General features: G+C 32.0%; 2 protein-coding genes across 3 annotated transcripts; both read right to left on the bottom strand.

Moving 5' to 3' along the window:
* Window positions 1–996: 996 nt before the first annotated feature.
* On the bottom strand, window positions 997–8,227 carry LOC122592693 (serine/threonine-protein kinase MHK). Of its 2 annotated transcripts, none has more exons than XM_043764981.1 (18): window positions 8,068–8,227; window positions 6,845–7,145; window positions 6,643–6,721; window positions 6,208–6,276; window positions 5,991–6,080; window positions 5,690–5,828; window positions 5,494–5,596; window positions 5,341–5,393; window positions 4,528–4,594; window positions 3,833–3,941; window positions 3,356–3,421; window positions 3,187–3,255; window positions 3,049–3,109; window positions 2,653–2,757; window positions 2,493–2,524; window positions 2,061–2,106; window positions 1,893–1,968; window positions 997–1,251 (listed from the first exon to the last, which is right to left on the bottom strand). In XM_043764981.1, the coding sequence occupies exons 2-18, from the start codon at window positions 6,850–6,852 to the stop codon at window positions 1,134–1,136; spliced, it is 1,290 nt and encodes a 429-aa protein (XP_043620916.1). In that variant the 5' UTR covers window positions 6,853–7,145; window positions 8,068–8,227; the 3' UTR covers window positions 997–1,133. The 2 variants fall into 2 exon arrangements, with proteins under 2 accessions (XP_043620916.1, XP_043620915.1); XM_043764980.1 differs by having other exon boundaries at window positions 997–1,254; window positions 8,068–8,226.
* Window positions 8,228–11,708: 3,481 nt separating this feature from the next.
* On the bottom strand, window positions 11,709–15,544 carry LOC122592417 (chloroplast envelope quinone oxidoreductase homolog). The gene is made up of 4 exons (XM_043764635.1): window positions 15,311–15,544; window positions 13,222–13,363; window positions 13,032–13,123; window positions 11,709–12,541 (listed from the first exon to the last, which is right to left on the bottom strand). The coding sequence occupies exons 1-4, from the start codon at window positions 15,374–15,376 to the stop codon at window positions 11,849–11,851; spliced, it is 993 nt and encodes a 330-aa protein (XP_043620570.1). The 5' UTR covers window positions 15,377–15,544; the 3' UTR covers window positions 11,709–11,848.
* Window positions 15,545–22,497: the final 6,953 nt, after the last annotated feature.

Below are 22,497 nucleotides of genomic sequence, written 5' to 3'. Positions count from 1 at the left end.
TACTATACAAAACATTACCATACCCAACGTCCGAATAGAGAGACATTTACTTAAACGCGCCAAAACATTACCATACCCAACGTTCGAATAGAGAGACATTTATTTAAACGCGCCAGAGATATCATTATCTTCTTAGCATAACATTAAAAGGAATGACGTTTTCTTAGAAGCATCATCCATATCAGCATTATTTTAGCACCAGATGTCAAATGTTGAAATATGACTTTTTACTGTAATTCTATACAAGCATCGGATGGTGAGTTAATGTCAGTTTTTTGCAGATAAAATAAGAACGTTTTTTCAGAACACTTTCTAACAACTTCATTTAAGAACCATATCGTCACTTTCCTTGGATATCTTCAATAGAAAGTATATATCCTTTATTTTCTTTTATTAAATGTTCATAAGCAGTCCAGGAAAACAGTGCCTTTTCATTTCTTTCAGTAAATTCCAAATAAAACGCACAATAATCTTACATAAGAAACAAAGTACAACCGTGAACCAGTGATCCTTCACGAGAGCCTCTAAACTCAGCTGGCACACAGGTATCGACCAACATTAAGGTGAGCCAGGATGTACCATTGTGCACCCATCCAGTAACCTCATAGAAGGCCCTTCTCATTTTTATTTATATATTTTTGTTATAGAAAAGACTTCCGAAAAAAAAGCCTTTTATGGTAGACCATCTGTATCTCACTTATAATGCTATCTGTTCTATTATAGCTTCATTTATTTTTATTTTTTAAAAAATGATCATTAGGAGTTTGAAAAAGTTAGGATAAATTATAAACTTGCTATTATGTCATATAACAAGTATCTTCTATTTTCTTTAGATTTTTGAACAAACTCAACAAAGGGTGATGGCTTTAGAGCAACAAAAGTATCAACACCGCAACTCAAGCACTACCCTTTGGACAAAATCCGAGTAACTTCCAGTATGAAAAGATACAGAGTGCATTTATCATATAATGGACCCTTGGATGGAAGAGGTACTCGTTTCTCATCAACTTGAAGGAAAATCTATACATACTTTCAAACTTGGTGACAATGTGGTTTCATAGTCTGAGTATATATGTTGTTAAACAAAAAAAAAATGGAATGTTACAGAAATGCCTTAAGGGGCCTGCCTACAGTCAACGACAGTGACCCTTCTGCTGGAAGTGAGGGGACATGGTCAAGAAATTAGGCTGTAAAGATGGCATTATGAATCCAGCAGATTGAGGAACTCCGATTGTTGAGTAAGGAATTGAACTGCTGCGAAACAAGTCAAGAATGATGGATAAGCCAATAGATGCTAAATATCGTCTTACATACTGGTTATTGCACTTTTTTAAATGAAAAAATAAGGGAAATTGTTTGAAAATAAATGTGAGTCGGCAATATGAACCATATACTTGAGTTTTATCTCAAACAGGTTAGCTCAAAAAGTCTAACGAAAAAGGAAATCAGAAAGAAACATGTCAAATTGTTTAAAGGTCCCTCAAAATGTACTTTTAAAGCACTCAACTTCCTAATATTAAAACATAGATTATCTTATAATCATATTCAGATAATATCATTTATAAATTTCTGAAAAAATGGACAAAATTGGTTCTTATGGGTCAACCCAACTAGACCCATTGGTTCTTATGGGTCAACCCAGCTGGACCCATTAGTCGTTTGAACCTGAAGTTGTTTTTTCACCCCCTAACCAAAAGGAATACTATAAATCGTGCAAAACTATACCAAACAATTAAACATTTGCGTTTTTCAAGCCTGTCCCTAGAAAGAAAAAATTTATGTTATATCATGGGACGGAGGAAGTATTTAGTAGAAATTTATCCTGATATATTACAGCATTCCTAACATAATATAGAGAACAATTGTAATTATTGTAATTGAATAAAACAAACCTGAATGTTAATGACAGGGAAGACTCCATCTGAGTTGGAAGACCATGGTGATCAGGAGGGAAGAGTGACCAAAGAACTGGAAAAAGAGAGCAGCCATTGTCATTTCCCTACTTTATATAATAGATGTAATTTTTTGCGGTGATCAAGTGATGATGAAATAAAACTTACTAGGGTGTTGACCTTCATCCTCATAGTCGGCTTGAAAAAGAAGATCCTGCATGAAAAAGTTGGACACAATTAAAAAAGAAATGCAGTATTTTTTTTCTGAGTCTTAGTAGAGGTACCGAGATGGGGGGTCAGATGGGTTGTGAAACAAGATGGATTGGTTGAAACAGGTTACTATTACAAAGTAGGAAAACCACACTGGAGTGGAACAAACCCTTTTCTAACAAATTGAGAAACAAATAATTGCTTCAATTATGATTAAAAAACCAAGATTTTTACATTTAAACTCTAAATGTTTTACTAAACCGGTTCAGGCCATATGCATTAAAATAGATTTTGGGCGATTTTCCAAAGAGCTATCTCTAATCGCTAAGATTAGGAGAAACAGAGATTAATAAATTCCTAGACTCTGAAAAATATCTCCAGCAAACCCACCTGTCTTCTGCTGCCAGCCTTATGGGTCATTTCTGCATAAAAAGAAATAAAAGAGGTATCAGATTCTCTGACTCACTAAAATAAGTGGCTGTTTCATGCATGTATGTATAAATTAGCATATATTTCACACAGCCTGGAGAAAAAAGATCAAACTTGTTACCAATACTAGAAACAGTAGGGTTCACTGCCAGGGTTAAGCCCAAATAACAATCATCCTTTTTACGGCTGAAATCCCAGAGATTCAACTCAAGATTTGGTTGTGATCCTGTATAATCGTCACAAACAGTCAGAATCATCATGCTATATATAATAATTATAAAACCTCATATATTAGTGTATTCAGAATTTTTATTATAGTTGAAATAAAGTACGTTGTGTTTACATTTGAAATACTGGTTATTTATTTGAATAAGCACATCATCCTAAGTAAGTGTTTCATCAACCCAATCCAACCTGACTCACTTTGACTGATACCAAATTTACCCACATTGACCTACTACTGAATACTGAATACCACCATTAAATGGCATTGATCAATCTGTTCTGAAATACTTACCAATATTGTCCATTTTCATCTCAGGTGGATCTCCAAGCGGACGAGAAATCCACATATTAGCCTATTAATTAAAACACATGAGATGACTTAAAAGACACTCTCAAGTTAAAGTGTTGGAAAGCATGAGAAACACATTACATAGAAAAATGGATGTTGTAAGCACTGCTCCGCGGTTGGCCTTCTTGAGGGATCCCAGGAGCATAATTGCTACATCACCATGAAACAAAATCAAAAGATAGAAATTAATGTTAGCCTGACTGAAGAAGCCTACCAGAGGTTCACCAAGAGTCTGTAAAATGTTACTCACCTTGATCAAATTGATAGCTTCCGAGCTCGCATTTGGAATCAGATCCGAAAAATTAGAAGGCATAATCTACACAGGCAACAGAGTACGGGTTAGAGATAGACAGATGACTAAAAGCTGCAAGATGAGTAAGCAAGGTTAAAACGGATCTTTTAGCGTAAGTGCCAATATATCATGGTCGAGTTGGCTTGACTCACAAACATTTGTCCATTTTCCATATAAATTTAATGCGTCGTTGATGATTACAAAGAAAATATTATCACATTTGTCATCTATAATCTTCGACAAAAATGATTTAAATAGTTGTAGAGTTGTAGTGCCTGACTTTTAACCTGGCTTTCGTTCGACCCAGTTCAGCTGTTCCCCCTATATCTAAATTTTTTATTTGAACCATTCGAGATAGAATGGATCGAAATTGCAACCTTTAAATACGTCATAAGAGGACATATTCCTCATGTAAAATATTAAATTCAGACTCACCGCTGAATGAGCGATATCCATCAAGCGAGAAACATTCCTTGCTTCAGGAAAGAGTGTCCAGTCTGGTGCGCCAAGAACACAACATATCTTGTACAGCTGATCTATTTCACTGCCCAGCCACAAAAGGAAAACATATGTAATCATCTATAAGCTAAGCTTCGAATTTGGAAAACAGCATGGCATACTGTATACATACAGCAAAGGTTTCTTAAAAATGGATAAATATTCTTTACGTGAGTTTTGACTGAAAGAGCTGGTCTTGGTCAATGTTAGAAGTATTTCTATTCGACCTTGAGTTTGGTTTCCCAAGAAAATAGAGTGAAACACAACAAAGGACCAGAATGATATTTTGCTGGATACATGAACAAAATACAAAGTCAGCTTCTAGAGTCAGTCATCTCTCAGTGAGCTACTTTCGAGAGGTAGGTTCTCTCTGAAGATGCTTACTCTAATTTTAAAGTAATAATCAAATCAAGCATCATAATTCCCATTTATAGAGTTACCCAGATTTAGATACATTATTGTCACCTATTTGGAAAATGGACGCCCTAAACTGCCTAAATTAAATTTAACTATGAAAATACTGTCAGAGCTGATCTTTATTAATTAACCCCGTATAATGCAGGTCTAACAGCACACAAAATGCACTGATCTTATTTATCATAGTCCATGTGAAGGTTACGAAAGAGAATTACCTTTCACCCGGAAATAACGGGCATGAAGTGAAAAGTTCAGCGAGTATTGCACCGACTGCCCACATATCTGCAACCAACTTCATGTGTCAGTACAAGGAGTTACATATTATAATATCAAGTGGTTATTAATAGATAACATGTCAGCAGAAATTTAACTAATTTTCTATCGCCTATATTATCTCATTGAGATGGCATCTGTTATTATACCATGAAGATGGCAATTAGGTCATTTCGCATTATTATTTGCAATTCAGTTATATTATATGAGAATAACGGTGCAATTGATGGTCCCATAGGCAATGTAAAGGAGCTACATATTATAATATCAAGTGGTTATTAATTGATAACATTTCAGCAGAAATTTAACTAATTTTCTATCGCCTATATTATCTCATTGAGATGGCATCTGTTATTATACCATGAAGATGGCAATTAGGTCATTTCGCATTATTATTTGCAGTTCAGTTATATTATATGAGAATAGCGGTGCAATTGATGGTCCCATAGGCAACGTAAAGGAGCTACATATTATAATATCAAGTGGTTATTAATTGATAACACTTCAGCAGAAATTTAACTAATTTTCTATCGCCTATATTATCTCATTGAGATGGCATCTGTTATTATACCATGAAGATGGCAATTAGGTCATTTCGCATTATTATTTGCAGTTCAGTTATATTATATGAGAATAGCGGTGCAATTGATGGTCCCATAGGCAATGTAAAAGGAAGAGTGGGACCCAAAAATGGAGAAAATTATTATAAAACAATCACATTCAGTAAAGGAGAACCGTTACACATGCACCCATACCTATGGCAGGAGTGTATCTAGAAGATTGCAGCAGGACTTCTGGTGCCCGATACCTTGCCAAAAAACATATGTTTAGCCATATAACAAAGTTATATAAATTACTAACAGAGTCATACTTCCTGAAAATGAATGAGAGAACACTGTTGTACTCACCAGCGAGTGGCAACATAATCAGTAAAAGGAGGTGCAGACGACACTTCCCTAGCCATTCCAAAATCAGCAATTTTTAAAGTATTTTTGGTCACCAACAAATTCTCTAACGATGAAAAAAAAAGCAATAAACAATACTGTCTATCCATAGATGGATAACTTAACCAAAAACAAAATCCCAGAGTACAAGAGTATATACCAGGTTTTAAGTCCCGATGAAAATATTCACTTTTATGTATATGTACAAGTCCTTGCAGTAACTGAGTCAACAAATCCTTAATTTCTCCCTCAGTAAAAGGTCTTTGTCGTTCTCTCATTATGTGGTACAAATTATGTTCCTAAATAAGACAGTGATTCAGTCATTATTAGCCAGCACCAGAACAGGAAAAATACAAAATAAAATTGACAATAGACATAGCAATCACAACAATCTTATTTTCCCTTTACAAATCAAATATGTACCAGAATGAACTAAAGAATCTACCAATTATATTACATACCATGTATTCAAATACAAAAAACAAATCATTATTCTCTCTGACAATCTCCTTCAGCTTTATGATATTAGGATGATTCAATTTCTGGAGGGACTGCATCAGGATAAAAACAGGGGAAGTTATCTTTCAACAATTTGTGTTTCATAGAATTTGAGAAAATAGACGTCATAACTGATAAAATGATAATTAAGTGTCACATAAAGCAAACAACACAAAATACCTTAACTTCCCTCAAATTCACACATTCTTCCCAAACATAATACTTCCTCTTCATCTTTTTAACCGCAACCTGTGATAAATAAAAAAAAGGATGTTTGTTAGCAGCTGGTGAAAGTTCTTTAACCGGCCACCTGGCACTCGAACGCATATATCAGAAGCAATTTTGGTATCTACCCATCACTTTTGTAAGTTCAGTAGCCATAAAAAGAAAAAATACATTGAATAGGGAAACAGTTTATGGAAAAAATTAGTTTCACAAGAGTTCCTAGGAAATATACAGATTTTTAAAAAATAATACAATAAAAAAACCCATTATGCTGCACAGTGCAAAAATATACATCATTTTCAGTGAACTGGAACAAGAGCAAAAGCACAGGGCAAGCAACTACACTAGACAAGAAAAAAGTTGGTTATTGCTCAAGCGGATAAAACTCACAATTTCAAGTGTCTCCAAGTTAATGGCCTTATATACAGTTCCGCAAGTTCCATCACCAATTTCTTCTATACTTCTATATCTGCAATTAGTTATAAATCATATACCATAAGCTGTTAACCTTCCAAAAAACAAAGTAAAACCACAAACAAGAAAATACTAATAACCAAGTTGTTAATGAGAACTGAGATATCAAGTAATTTACCTTTCCATTATTGACGCTATAACAGGGAAATGATCAATTTGTCAATGGACTTCCAAGGTCCAAAAAGAGGTTTCTACACTGTTTAAACAGTGTTTATCGGTTGCGTGTAAACTACCATTAGCTATCGAATGCGAATATCTATGTAACGTGTCGTGGTAACCCCACTTTTCACTGTAAGGATGTTTAAGCATTAAATTGAAAGCAACCAACATGCTTATCCGCAGCCCCTACAAGCTGCAACCAACTATTTTCATCTAAACTTCACCCCTTTAATCTTCAGTTTGATAATTCTTCTTCGGTACTACAATGATTAAACAATTTATGAAAAAGATTAATTCATCTCAATCAATTTAATTACCATTACTTTCATAAATTATTCACCATCTGCAGATAATAGAAATAAAAAATCATTCAATGTCAACACTGTCCGATTAACATATATTTTCATTCAATATATGCGGGTATATTTCCATTCAATATACTAGCATGAGACTTTTTTTGATATCTAATAGTGTTAGGTATAAATATCGATATCTATAGTATCATACATAGCAAATCAACCCCCCACCCCCAATAGTGCCATGTCACTGCTCTTTGACACCACTACAACAAACCGCCATCCACCACCAACATCCGTCAGCGGCACTGTCCACACCACTGGAAACCACTGCCACCATAATTGTTTCTATTTATTCTAAAAATGTAAATAAATATAGAAAGGAAAAAACTACTCCTCCAGCTGATATAAAAAAAATAAAATCTTAACTAGTAAATGTTAAAACTTTAATGCCTAGTTATCAAAATAATGGCTTTATCCAAAATCATGGAAGAGGAAAATAAATAAATTAATATCCACAAAAACATTATAGTTAGTATTAAGTGTGATATAAATTATTAATATTAATAATAACTTAATAAGTATCAAGAAATATTAGTATATTTCATCTTCATAAAATATAATCTAAAAAAATCTGGACCAGAAAAAATATAAAATAATAAACTATTAAATACAATTTTATATAGTAAGAACCTAAATCACAACACAGTAATTTCGCAATAATATTACAACATAAACAATTATTAATATAAATAATAAAGATACACAATTCAAAGACTATAAACAGAAGTAATTAAACCAGCAAATAATATACATATACATATATATATATATATGAAGAATGCAAGTGAAAAAGTAAAGTTTGAATTATATTAGAAAAACTTACAAACCAATAATGAGCTGGAGATCGGAATTTGCAATTCAATATCAGCAATGTAATATTAACAAAATTTTATTTAATGTGATTATTATTATTTTTTATTATAGCTTTGTTATTATTTATTTATATATGTATATATAAAGAGAAAAAAAGATATTGGATTAATGGTGTGTTTGTGTTTATAAATTCGCACAAAAAGAGAAAGAAGAAGAAGGAGGAGATGAACCCAATAAAAAATTGTTATTTGCAGAAATAGTTACACTTTGCTAACTTGAAGTTTAGGTATATTGGCAAATTTGTTCCATTGCCTTTTAGTTATATAAAATATTACCTCTAAGTTGACCTCTATGGATTTTTTTTTTCTTCCCGTTTTTTAGTTGGATCAGGTTGTTAATTCATGGTATATTTACATGTTTCGTATTAAAAAGCAATGATAAATAACATGTAAATATAGATATAGAGATACACCTACTGCAGCGGATGGTTAATACATAAATTATGATCTTTTTCTTTTTCTGTTATTATCATTGAACTATTTCTTATCGTCATTTAATAAATAATTGTAATATAAGTTAAAATCTTAAATATTTTGCTTGGTTGAAATCAAACTAATAAAATGTAGCTTTCTTAACATATATAAACATTGTTCATATCATTCAGTTCAAATATAAATACAATTTCATATTAAAAATATATTGCAATTGTATATATTATTTAGATTTAAATTTTCAAATAAGTCAACCTAGTAGGTAATTTTTGAAGTCTTATAGATATAAGTTATACTTTTATAACTTAAATACTTGAAGGGGTCAACTATTCTCAATATAATTTAATTTTTATTATCATATATTTGATTTGTCTAACACTTATCATTTCAAACACAGTACATATTAGAAATGTGAATGAGATGATTTTAAATATTTGTAATATTTGTCCTTCACTTGCTAGCGCAGTGGTAGGACACTCAAAAGTTGGAGCGATGATCATAAGTTCGAATCCCATCTTGAGCGTTGTGGCTGGCCAAGTTTTCTTGGCGGAACAAGTTGAATTTACCGGGTGAACGGGCGGGGGAGGAGATCAGGTAGGCCTATCGTATTCAGTCTGAATACCCGTGATCCGACCCTTCGCTGTTCTAAAAAAAAATATATATATATATTTGTAGTATCTAGTAAATTAAGTGATGGATATGTTACGAGTAATATTTTGTCACGATAGTAGTGCACAGTGCATATAGATACTTTCCAATAAAACTTTTATATCAATGTAAAACTTATCAATGGTTAACTATACTATAACGAACTATTTAGTTTTTTTTTTTTTAATTATATTTACTACCGTACTAGTAATACAAAAATAACATTTTTGTAATTTTTTTGATAAAAAAGTTTGTAAAATAACATGTCCAAGAAATATCACATACAATAATGTTGAGTACATGGCCAGTGGCGGGGTTAGTAGGGGGATGGGGGGTGCCTAGCCCGTGCCAACTAGCCAACCTTATATTGCAAGCCATCACTCGATCGAAGATCTAGAAGTAAATCGTCAGATATTTTGAAGTAAATCGCATGAGATTTTGAAGTAAATCGCTAGAGATATTGAAGTAGACCTTGAATTTCATCGGAAATCATGAAGTATATCTCGCTGATTTTGTAATTTCGATAAAGGGTTTTGTATAGAAGAAATGATGTGGTTGTTTTTGACAGGAATAGTGTGGTGGTTGCTTCAAAATATAGTCTTCATGGGAAGTAAGGAAAGTGTATTGATCTGATCAGTATGATATTAAAACTTTCTTTTATTTACAAGTATTTATCATTAGCCTTCTAACTGTTACTCTCCATATATTTTTTGTTTTGATTAATGAGAAAATGTATATAATTTGTTTATCTAACATATTTTATGTTAAAATTTTTGGTTTGTAAGATTTATAGGAAGTTAGAAACATATGTATATATAAGGTAAGGTTCAATTAAGAACCATTTAAATTGGAAGAACCATGAGAACCACTATATTATAACTTGATGTTCATATGTGATAGGTATATGTAAATATATTCGTTCACATAAGTTCATTTGAAAACCATTCATATATGAACATAGGTAATATTAGTTATAACTTGACATGTTCAAATGTGCATGAATTTGTTCACATAGACTATTCACATATGAACACCAAGTTATAATTAAAAGGTTCTCATGGATCTTCCAATTCAAAGGGTTCTCATTTGAACCTTTGCCTATATATATATATATATATATATATATATTATCATTTGAGATGTTATATACGTTACTTTTTTAATTCGTTTTGACCAGTCAAACCAGTGCTTCAGCAAGAACCAGTTCAACATCCAATTCCATGGTGAAAACGTTGGCGGTCGAGCCCCCCCCCCCCCAACTTAAATTCCTGGCTCCGCCTCTGTACATGGCTATAAAATCATATACAATTTAAACCTAGTTATGGTCATACTTTACACCATAATATTGTTATATAAATCTTTATAAGATAGTAATTAAGTTGAAACTATATTAATATGTAAAATAAAGGCCTTGTACAACTTGAGGAATAAACGTGATTGTCAAAACATCAGGGGCGTAATGTATATCTCAACCCAAGTTCAAGGCCTTCTCTTAACATCTAAGTATGAACGGATAAATATTAAACCATTGATAAAGTATATAATATAATATAATAATATTTATAATAAAAAAAGGGAACTAAAATAAGGAAAAAAAATATTGGATTGGTTGAGGAGAAAAGCATACAACAATTTTTAAATTTTAGAATTACCTTAGCACCCTCTTATCAATTATGTAATTACAATAATTAAAAAACAAGATAACCAAGGGTTAAAATCGAGTTTTTAGGGTAAAAATAAAATATTCTGAATGGTTGAAAATTACGAGTCCGGTGGTTACGATAGGTAAAATAAGAAGACACATCCGGTAACTTCAAGCTCTTCCTGTATTTAGTTAAAGTGTGAATGTGAATGGAAAAAAAATATTACTAAATCATGATTCACTAATATCATTTAATGAGATATTAAACCATAGGAATTAAAAATATTGATTAGTTCAAGTGTAGCGTACACAGCACATTTTATGTAGAGTTACCAAAACATCCTTTGATTGATGAGGTAATTACTTATGAAAGGGATTCGGGACAATAAAGCAAACGGCTAACGTGTTGGGCAAATATTCATTACATTTTCATAGAAGATTTAAAGATAAAATGATCAATCGATGTTTGAAATTCATATAATCAGTTGACATAAATCAATTAACATACTGAAAGTCATCCAAAAGAGTATAAAAAAGCTTAAAACCTGTTAATCATCTTATTCTAAGCTGGATACTCTTTGGCATGGCTTTTGAGCAATTTATTTACGACACAAGTGCACTAAAATAATTACAAAACGGTACTGTATGTATTAAGCATTTGATGATTGTCACGTAAGCACAAATGCTTGTCAAGTTGTCATTTCATAAAATTATGAATCAAAAGTTTGATAAATATAAATGGAGAAGCCACAGTTTGAGGCTTTTTCATAGTTCGTAAAGCATTTCTAAAATAGCTTACCCTCCAAGATTGTGTTCGGAAATGACCTCGCTTAGCTTGCTATGTTCTTACAAGAATCTACGCATATCGGATTCAGTAGAAGAGATTATAATAAACTATATATATATTGTTTGATACTTGGCTATAGAATGTAAACTATATGTGTGTCCATATACAATCATATCGCAAATCAGTGGAAATCATATAACATCAAAATTACAAGTCCAACTATTCAAGGCTCTACAATTATTTTACCAGTAGCATGCCCATCAATGCTTTTTGCCCAAGCCTCTTCAGCTTTGTTTAAAGGATATTTCGAGTCAATTACAGTTTTAAGCTTTCCTTCTTTCACCAACCCAACCATGTACTCCAGGTTTTTAGCTTTTGGAAACAGAAGAATTGGGACTAGTTTCTTTTTTGAGCATGTAATTTTCTTCACAACAGCCGTCCAAAACGCACTCGCCCCCGGGGTTACATCAATGACCTTCCCACTAGGGCCAAGAGTTGGCTCGAAAGTAGACCAGGGAATAGGTGTGGCACAATGGATCACTAAATCATATTTCCTATCGGATGGGCTTTTCAATGCTGCCCCTTGTGGGGTTTTGTAATCGAGAACCTCGTCAGCACCCAGGCTTTTCACGAGGTCTATATTGCGGGCCCCACATGTGGCGGTGACATGAACATTACCTAGCTTTGCAAGTTGGACGGCGTATTGGCCTACACCACCCGAAGCAGCAGTGATGAGGATGTTGGTGGTGTTTGGGCTGGATTTATCAAGGGTAACACCTCCGTGATAGGTGAGGGCTTGGAGTGCTGTAAGGCCAGCTACAGGAAGCCCAGCACCTTCCGCTGCTGATACCTCTGGTGGTCTAGAAACGGTCAGATTATCACTACTCACAGCATACTCGGATAGTCCTCCACCTTTCTGTGATTTTTTTTCAATTGGATAAATGATCATATGTAAACATTTAGCACAGTGAGATTGGGTCAACAAAATCGAATTTGTGGGTTATCACTTACTATATGCTAACAAACAGAAATAGAGGAGGTAAAATGGGTGGGCGGATAACTAATCAAATTGGGTAACCTTTGGTATAGGTTGACACAAAACTTTGGAAATCTTTTTAGTTTTCTAGAAATAACGTTGTGTCAAATATGATAACAAAAATTACTTCGAACTAAAATGATCCAGGAGGCTTTAAGCACAAATTATACTCTTCGGTTGACTTTTGGCCCGTTTGAACAGTTCAACCCTTTTGACACATTTCCTTTTTAGCTATCTTTAAATTTTGACCCCGTTAGGTCTTTAACTTAAAGATAGAAAATAATCCAAATCCATTCACTTTGTAAGTAAAGGGGTTGAAACATAAGCAACAATAATCGGGCTGGAGTGAAAAGAAGTTCTCATAACTTACAAATACGTTAAGCATGGACACAACTTTGTCACCAACTTTGAAATTCTTCACTCCAGGTCCGACATCTAACACTTCTCCTGCGACATCAGTAGCTGTTCCAACAAAGTTAATTGGGTTCTAATCGACGAAGCAAACTGTGCAGGGCATATAGGATATTATACAGCCGATAAAAGAGATTTTGAAAACACACCTGGTATCCACGGGAATCTGGGTGGGAAAAGAGGGCGTAACATGCCCTTCTGTATCTTCCAGTCAACTGGATTTATGCTAGTTGCCTCTAGTTTTAACAGAAGTTCACCTTTACTGGGCTTGGGAACTGGTACTTCGACGTGCTACAAAGCGACATGCATTTGAAAATTCATACCATAGAATATGATAACTAATTGAGCTGATAATTTATGCGAATAAGAAACTTGTTTTTAAACTTTATCTCATAAACTTATTCTCTTAATTAGAGTTTAATTATCGCAGATTCTTCAACTTAGTAACATCTTGCAAAATTTCTAGGGACCCTTCCCACACCTGATTCAATATACAGTAATCCCATTGGTTTCTCTAATACACAACCTAAAGCAACCAGATAGCACTTTAACTACCTACATAAAGAAAGCAGAATGGCTATTTAACCTGAAAACAACTATTGATGGACAAAACAAAACCGTATCTACATACTAACCACATAACAAAGAATAGCAAAGAGTGATGATTCGACAAGTAGGGGGTGTTTGCGATTGCTTATTTTTCTGCTTATTGCCGCGGTTTTTTAGGCGGATAAGCAATAACAAACACTCTTTCTGAAACTACTTCTCTGCTTATACTAGCATAAGTACGCACCTTATTATAAGTAGGTAGATACCTCCTTTTTTTTTTAACCAAAAAGCACTTATAAATAAGCAATCCCAAACATTCCGTATTTATACAATGCTTTTGAAATGATGTAGTTAAACAATGACTTTATGAAGTAACCCGACAAAAGAATTATTTATAACAAGAAAGTCACCTGATCTAATCAAATGATCAGAATGTATGGTATAAAATAAGCCTTTTTAGAGTGTAAATAGAAAACAGTCAAAATTTGAAACTGGTCTTAAGCTAGTCACTAGTCAGAGCTTTTCACAAGCTACTTGAGTTGAAGCTCGTGTAGGTCATGTTTGAGCATAACAATTTCATGAACAGAGCTCTCATAATTAACATTCAGCCTGACTCAATCGAAAACCCGTTTAGTTATTTCGAGTCAAACAAGCCCAACAAAAGTAGTTAAAAGTACTTTTTTAAGCTTTTGAGTGCTATAATAAGATTATAAACGAGATTATCTGAGCTTGAGTTTGAGCTATCATCGAGTTCAAGCTCGAGCACCACTTTACAAAGTAATCCAAGCTTGAGTCAAATAATTAATAAACGAGCCAAGCCTAAAACTCTTGTTACTTGGCTTGTTTATAAACCTACTACAGTAAAGACCAGACTGAAAACATACTGGTCTACATATATATAAACTAGCACGGTACTCGCACAATGCAGTGGTGGTGGCCGCGACGACGGTCTGGTGGTGTCAGTGACGTGTAGTGATGGCGGCGAGTATTGGTGGTGGTGACGGTGTCGAGTGGTGTACGCTAATGTAAATGTAACTATGTAAAGGTGGTTGTGAAAATATTTTAGAAAATAGAAGGATACCCGCGCAATGAGACGGTGATATGGTGGCGGCGTAGACCGGTGGTGATGGCGGCTAGTGGTGATGACAACGGCGCCAAGTGATGGAGTTAATTGATGTAAAGGTAATTAGTTGAAATATTTTAGAAAAATTTGTACGGATAGTATAAATCTAGAGGAAAATGGTGTAATAGGTGGTTTTGCCAAAAAAAAATTGTAAAAGTGGGAAGTCCGGTGTTGGTATCACCGGATTTACACAAATCATCTCCCAAAGCCACCTGGAGCCATGTAAAAGAAGAACGGTATTGGCAAAGCCGGGCTTTTGATGATTTGTGTAAGTCCGGTGATGCCAACACTGGACTTCACACTTTTACAAATTTCTTTGGCAAAGCTACCTATTACACCATTTTCCTCTAGATTTATACTAGCCGTACAAATTTTTCAATATTTTAAAAGATAAGGGACTCATGGTCGTAATACATTACGGTAGAATGATCATTTCATACTCGTAATATTTTTTCCCAGAAATTGTGTATAAATGTATAATCTTTGTATAGCAGTATAGATATAGATAAAAATTAAATAAAATAAAAAAAAGGTACTCGTAGAAAACAAGAATTAGAAACACAGACCTTGAGAGCAGCAGCACCTCCTCCATAGGAATCGAACTGGAGCGCCCGCATAACCTTTTCCGCCATTGTTATTATTATTGTAGCAATTATTACTACATAAAAATAGAATTAAGATTGATATAAATAAGAACAATTAGGCAGGAAACGATGCCTGCCAGGCGGCAACGGAGTGTCAAGGGAAACTACTAGCTAGGGAATGTATTTATTTATTATATATATGTTGTCTTTTTGGGCGTTACTTACGATTATAATCAATGTTTGTCTTTTATGGTTACTCATCATTGATGCTACTACTAACTAGTGCTAACTGTTACTTTGTGTGTGTGTGTTGTTTGACGCACCGTACGTGACACAACCACATCCACCAGTTATTCAGTTAATCAATTAATGATACGAAGTCATATGTCAAACTTCATATATCAGCACCTACTGTATTTCTTTCGTTTTCTTTTATAGTTACCGTACGGTTTGATCTGGGTAAAACACACGAGGGCGTGTTATATTAAGATGTAAAGTTGTGAACTCGATCAAATCAAAGTAAATATAAGATTGGATTACAGGGGGATAGAATATGAGGTTGGACAACTTTTGCCTATCAAATTCAAATCAAAAGTCAAAATTCAAAATTTATATTGAATATTGACTTTTGATTTTAATCCAAGGGTGATTATTCTAACTTTATTTATGAAGTTGATATAATTTTAGGAGATCCTTATCCATTACTAACAAATTTGAAGTAGTTTTTAAAAACTATTTAATTAAATTTTTCAAAAAGTTTATAAAGGAATGTTTGGGATGACTTAATCTCTTTCTATATATAATTATCTAACTCGCCACATCATCTTTACTTAGGTGTCATTCATATGTTGTTGGTTTCTAAAATGTTGACAAATAAGCGGCCACCTATGCATATATCGTATGTACCATTTCTATTACTAATATAAACTAAAATTAAAAAAAAAAATGATAAACGGGTTTCGAACCTATGCACGCCGACTTTGATTTAGTTATTAACAGCATCGACCAATTCGACTAAATTGGTTTTTGTTGATTAATTTATATCTAACAATTAATGAACCTTATCTTTGATAAAATAATAAAGTTAAAAGTCGATTTCTTTATGTTCCAAAGTTCAATCAGTTTTTATTTCTTTTACTTTTTAAATGTAATTTTATGATTATTTTAAAGATACATTTGCCATTTTAGACCTTTTTTTTTTCATTTTAAACCATATATTATACATATTGATATTTAGTTTTGTTAACAAACTAGCTAAATAATCCGGGTTCAACCAGTACTTACTAATAAAAGTTTAATAATATTAAGTTACACTGATATTTAAGAATTATAAGATAGTTCAAACATACGCATAACATTGGAATAGCATACCTTAAATTTCGAATAAATATAATTAACTTATTAACTCGAATAATATGTTGATAATTTAAAAATCTGTTATGATAAAATTATTTAGATGATGGAAATTCAAAAGACATGTATAGAATATTAGGGTTTTCAAAAGAAAATAAAAACTTATATTTTATAAAATAAAAAAAAGACATATAAATAACAAAAATATAAATGAAATAAATTTAAAGAAGGAAAGTGCTTTATAATATCATGAGTAAAACTGGAAAAAAAAAAAAAGACAAAACTAAACTTTAAAAGAGAGTTTGGAGACGAGCTTTATATCATGATGGTGTCAAAACAATTGGTTAAATCAATTAAAGAATGAATTAAACTTTAAATAGGATAATATCATTAATCAAGACAATAAAAAGATAATTAATTTATAAAAAGTCTAATAATGACAAATCAACATTGCTTAGAATATAATGATGTCATAAGAATTTTGTTTTATTTATAAAAGAGTTGGTAACTACTCACTTTTATCTTTAAAGTTCATCATAGATTTGCCACATGGAATAAAATGTTATGTGTTATTTATGCGATTTTTTCATTTAATATAAGCTACATTTATCTTACATCTACCTAAAGATAAAAGGATTACTTCCATCAAAACTTCTAAATAAACGAAAAAACAAGGAAGAGGCTCATAAATATATAAATAATATTATGAGCCAAGTTAATTTGGTAAATAATTGAAAGAGACACTTAAATAAATAAATAAATATCATAGATAATGGAGTTATTAGTTAATATATACATATATAAGATTTTTCAGTTACATGCCTTTGTTGGTCAAACTTTTTTTTTTTAAAAAAAAGGTAAATGCCTAGGAATCCCTTAGTCCCATAAAGGAATTTTTTTTCTCAAGCTAGTGACCCTGCAACGTTGTCTGACGGTGAAACCCTAGAAACATTGGCTGGTTGAATATGATATTGTGCCAAAAATAAAAATCCTTTTTTGGCCACAAACCAAAAATTATGATATGTTGAGTATTTTCTTATTCATTTTTTTTATATATATACGTTAAGATAATATTACTTAAAATTGCTAAATTGACCTATTTGAAAACTAAAATAATATATAACTTTTTCATGTTTGGGATCATATTATCTTTAATTATTTTTAATTATTTATTATGTGTGATATATTAATTAAACCTTATAATCTGCAAACATATAATTTTGAAAAATATATGAACTAACTTACACGTATCTATGCCATATTATCACATAATAAATAAATAAATATAGCAAGTTACATGCGCTCTCTTAGTACCCGTCTAATAGGCGAGGAAATAATTATAAATTAGTTGTAATATATAATTAATGATTGATCACCTTCAAGGAAAAACGCTACATACGTCAATGTTTATGATTAAATAACTGACGTATTATGCGACTCGCTTGACATTGTAATTGAAAAACGATTAATAAATGTTGACATACTCATGATTAGCTTAACCAGGTTTTTGCACATTAATATACGTGGATATGTTTTTACACTTAAATCTATACCGACGTTTATTTTATAATATGTAATCATTAATTCAACTTTTACAACCGTTTTCAATCTATAATTTACAAGATAACTTACGAGGAATAGTATGAAATGAGATATAAACGTGCAACGTACGGGGTCTAATCTAGTTGAATTATATTTTGTTTATGAGACTAAGCATCGATGGAATAACAAACATTTTACAAACAAACTTTTACAATCATATGTGGTATGTGATGTGGTCTAATTAACAAAAAGAGAGAAAATACATTGACAAGATTTAATTGATGAAAGTTATGTTTTTAAGATTTTGTTTGTAAAATGTTTGTAAATCTAAAATTATTTTTTTTTAAAATCATATTCCAACTTGTATTTTTTCAAAACTATTGTTATTCCTTTAAGAAAACACAAATGATCATTTTTACAGCTAAACAATTTTTTGTGATTATTTGTATTTTAAAAACATGATAATAAGATAAAACAATAAGATTGTTTTTTTACCTTTTCCATGATCAATCTTAATAAATACGCTTTAGGAACCATATGTCCATATCAGAATTTGAGTTTCTTTTGATTAGATTATAAATGTAGATTGTATTACGTAATTATAGTGGTTATTTCTATATAGTGGCCAATCAATTCGAGTTTAGCCCGAACATTTCAATTAAAATTTTAAAACCAATAAAGAAAAATAAATGTGATGTATCTTTGTTACTGAAACATACTCGTAATAATTTGATATAAAAATATTGAATACACCTAACATAATAATAATCTATAAAATAAAAGAAACAGTTAACAAAAAAGACTAAAAATTACTTCTAATAAGAGTTCATGGTTTTTATGGTTTTTACTCGCTACAAAGGTTGGCTCAGTCAAGAGGCCTCGTAACTACATGAAGGGTAGGATACCCGTACACCATCACCAAGTAACAAAAGATGTAGCTTTCTCAGCATGACTATTAAAGCATTTTCACCATCATACCCTGGAAATAGTCCCATGCGCGTATGGAATGAAGTTTCCTGACGATTAAGCTAAGGAAACCAAAGTGCCATTTATACATGTAAATTTCATGATTGTGATGTATTTTCCAAACAAATGCCTACTTTATTTTTTTGTTTGTTTCTCATTTTATGTTTATTTATCCATCACGTTTTCAGTCTATTACTTAGAACATATACTGTATATGTATTAACGTGATATAGCATTTTATTACCGATTTTACCAATTAGTTGAGCAATTCTAACAATTAGTTGACCGGGTCAAGTGATCCGTTTATATTTATATAGAAACAAAAAATAGTATTCGAGATAGCCCTAAAGACACCTAAAGACACCCAATTGAAGATAATATTATAAATTTAAAGAAGTGGTTGTAAATATGAAGTAAATAAAATATAAAACATAAATAAATAAATAAAATCAAACTAAAATATCAAATAATAATAATAATAATAAGTAAGTGAAGTAACAATATAATGAACCAAAACCAAATTAAAATATTAAATAATAACAAAGTACTAACAATCTAATGAGAATACAGATTTTAAACTGGTTTGATCAGGATATGAAGGTCAACCCATCTACTGGGTTAAACCCAAAAAATAGTAGTATAAAATAATCAGTTACCCGATTGGTTTGAAATTAACTCAGTTCAATTGGCTAGATTGAATCGGGTTTTAAAACAATAAAAGTATAATTGCTCCTATCCCAACCAACAGATGTATAAAATCCTAGACTCCCACAAAAGTTAGCGAACCATAAACTGGACGTCGTTTTACTTGGCTTTATATGTAAATTAATCATTTTTTGTTTTTGCATAAGCAAAATTAAATGCTGCATTTTTATTTATTTTTATGTTGAGAACAAGAAAACAGAGAAACAAAATCTTGTTAGGTACTTGTTTAATACCACTAGTCCACTACTTGAATCCAACTATTGTTTGTTACATCATAAACAAAGATTCATTTACAAATTATTACAGCAACAACAAAAAAGAAGCTAAATACATTAGTTTAAAAACCTATAAGTTGATAATTAACAAAAGTCAAGCATTTTCTGTGACATAACTTTGAGCATCCATATAGTTATTCCACAAATCTACCACCATTGTAGTAACCATCTCCACTGCACTTGCCATCATCCCCTGAACTTCTTCCAACAGCCCATCGTAGCCCGACCTCATGTTCTCCATCAACGCTCCAGCCGCGGCCCCAGTGGCTGCAACCGACCCAGAAACACTATCTTTCACTAGATCAAAAATTAAACCAACAATCCCACTTATCACCTCTAAAACAATTTCCAAAAGGTACTCTACACAACTTCTTATCAAACCACAAATTTGCTCCATTCCAGACTGCATAGCTTCTCCTGGGACTTTTAATCCTTGGATTGCGATTACTAGGAGACGTGCAGTGACGTTGAAGGCCAAAAACGAAAGGAGGTTTGACGCCATGGTTATTGTGGAGAAAATAAGGTTGACAAGCATGACAACTGCAGCCATTGATGAAAGGTTTTTGAGAAATTTTGAAGAAGACTTTGGATGGAAGAAATTATATGGAAGTATATAATATGGTTTTATATATGGAATATTAAAAGCATTTGGTCGGGTGGAGATTGACTTGGAGAAATTGTTTTAGTCTAGTTGAAAATTGAATATGTTGTGGATGATGTATTCATGTGAAATATTATAAGGGTTAACGAGGAAGACTTTGCTTGCACATTTGTGCTAACAATATGACAGTATGTTACATGCCAGTATATTTAAACTAAGTTTCAGTAAATCCGATCCTCTCCATAACAAATATATATTTTGAGTGATTACTATACATTTGAGTCAAAATGATCCTATATTTCCCGGATAACCTATAAATTAATAAGACTTTTTAGAAAAAAAAGGAGGCACTTAATTATTTAGCAATAATATAACATTTATGTTTTCATGATGATACTAACATGTAGGTGTTTGGTAGGAGTGAATCAAAGAGAATGGAAATGTAATTAGAATGAATATAGTGGGAAAGAGAATGAGTATTTGGAAAGAGAATATATTCCGTCATTTAGTACAAGTAGAGAATGAATATATGAAAAATACAAAAATTTAAATAATAATTAAATTTAATACATACAACATCATTAAAACAAAAAAAAAATTGTTTTTTTCCATTCTCATCCATTCGATCTCTACAATTTATAGAGAATAGAGGGAATGTAATCGATTCCCACTTCTCGATTCTCTTTTCCGTTCTCTATTGTAACCAAACATGAGGAGTCTTTCTCATTCCCTTTCCACCATTTCCATTCCATTGTATCAAATACCCCCATATAACATACAATATGTACCATTGTAGAGGGTAGCCTTTCAAATAAATACCGTTATAGATAGTAAGCTTTCAAAATTTGTAACGTTATGTGTGATAAACTTTATATTTGTTCAAATATTTGTATTTAGAGTACAGGGTACATAACTTGTCTCGAAACAAAATAAAAATGTTGCTACTTTTTGGCATTTATCTTTAAAAAAAAACACTTATGAAACAATCAAAGCCTACAAAAATGATCGTATCTAAATATTTTATGTTCCAACCAGCGAGGAGTATATAATATAACTAAATTAGGTTTACCTGCCTATTCACAGATAGGATGCGCGCCATAGATCTGCAGGCAACTACTTTTAATATTTCTTATGAGTATCTTATCAAGTTGTTTAAAAAAAGGGAAAAAAAAAAAGACAACAATAAAAAAATTAATTAAAAAAAGATTTTTTTAAGGTCTTTATGAACGATAAAATTTACTCATATTGGAAATCATAATAGTAATAGAGTTTACTTGCATCATGGTTCTAATTAACATACAAACACTAACTGCGTACCTTTGTTGCTACTTGCTAGTTGCTAAACATATACATAATCCTCAAGTAATCTATACCTCCCTAGTGCCCTACTTATTTGAAACACATGCACCTATACGATCCACACATCATGTCATTTTTCTTTTTCTTTTATTTTTTTAAAAACTTCAGTCAGGATATGACATCAGAGAAATTAACCTCATCCAATAATGGTAAAGCCTTGCACGTACTCTAGATAACAAGATGTTGAACATGAGCTGTTACAAATATTCGGATGAAAAACTTCAAAACTTATCATCTCTAGGAATCAAACTCAAGACTTTTAGTCAAAACTGATAGTATCTCTGAACAACTAGGCTAGTCTATTTTTCCTTTTAATTGTATGAGCGACTCAACCTATCAACCATTAACCTTACAAATGTATTTTCAAA

Source organism: Erigeron canadensis, chromosome 3 (assembly GCF_010389155.1).
Source record: "Erigeron canadensis isolate Cc75 chromosome 3, C_canadensis_v1, whole genome shotgun sequence".
NCBI classification, from domain to species: Eukaryota; Viridiplantae; Streptophyta; class Magnoliopsida; order Asterales; family Asteraceae; genus Erigeron; species Erigeron canadensis.
This window is presented reverse-complemented; position numbering and strand designations above follow the sequence as displayed.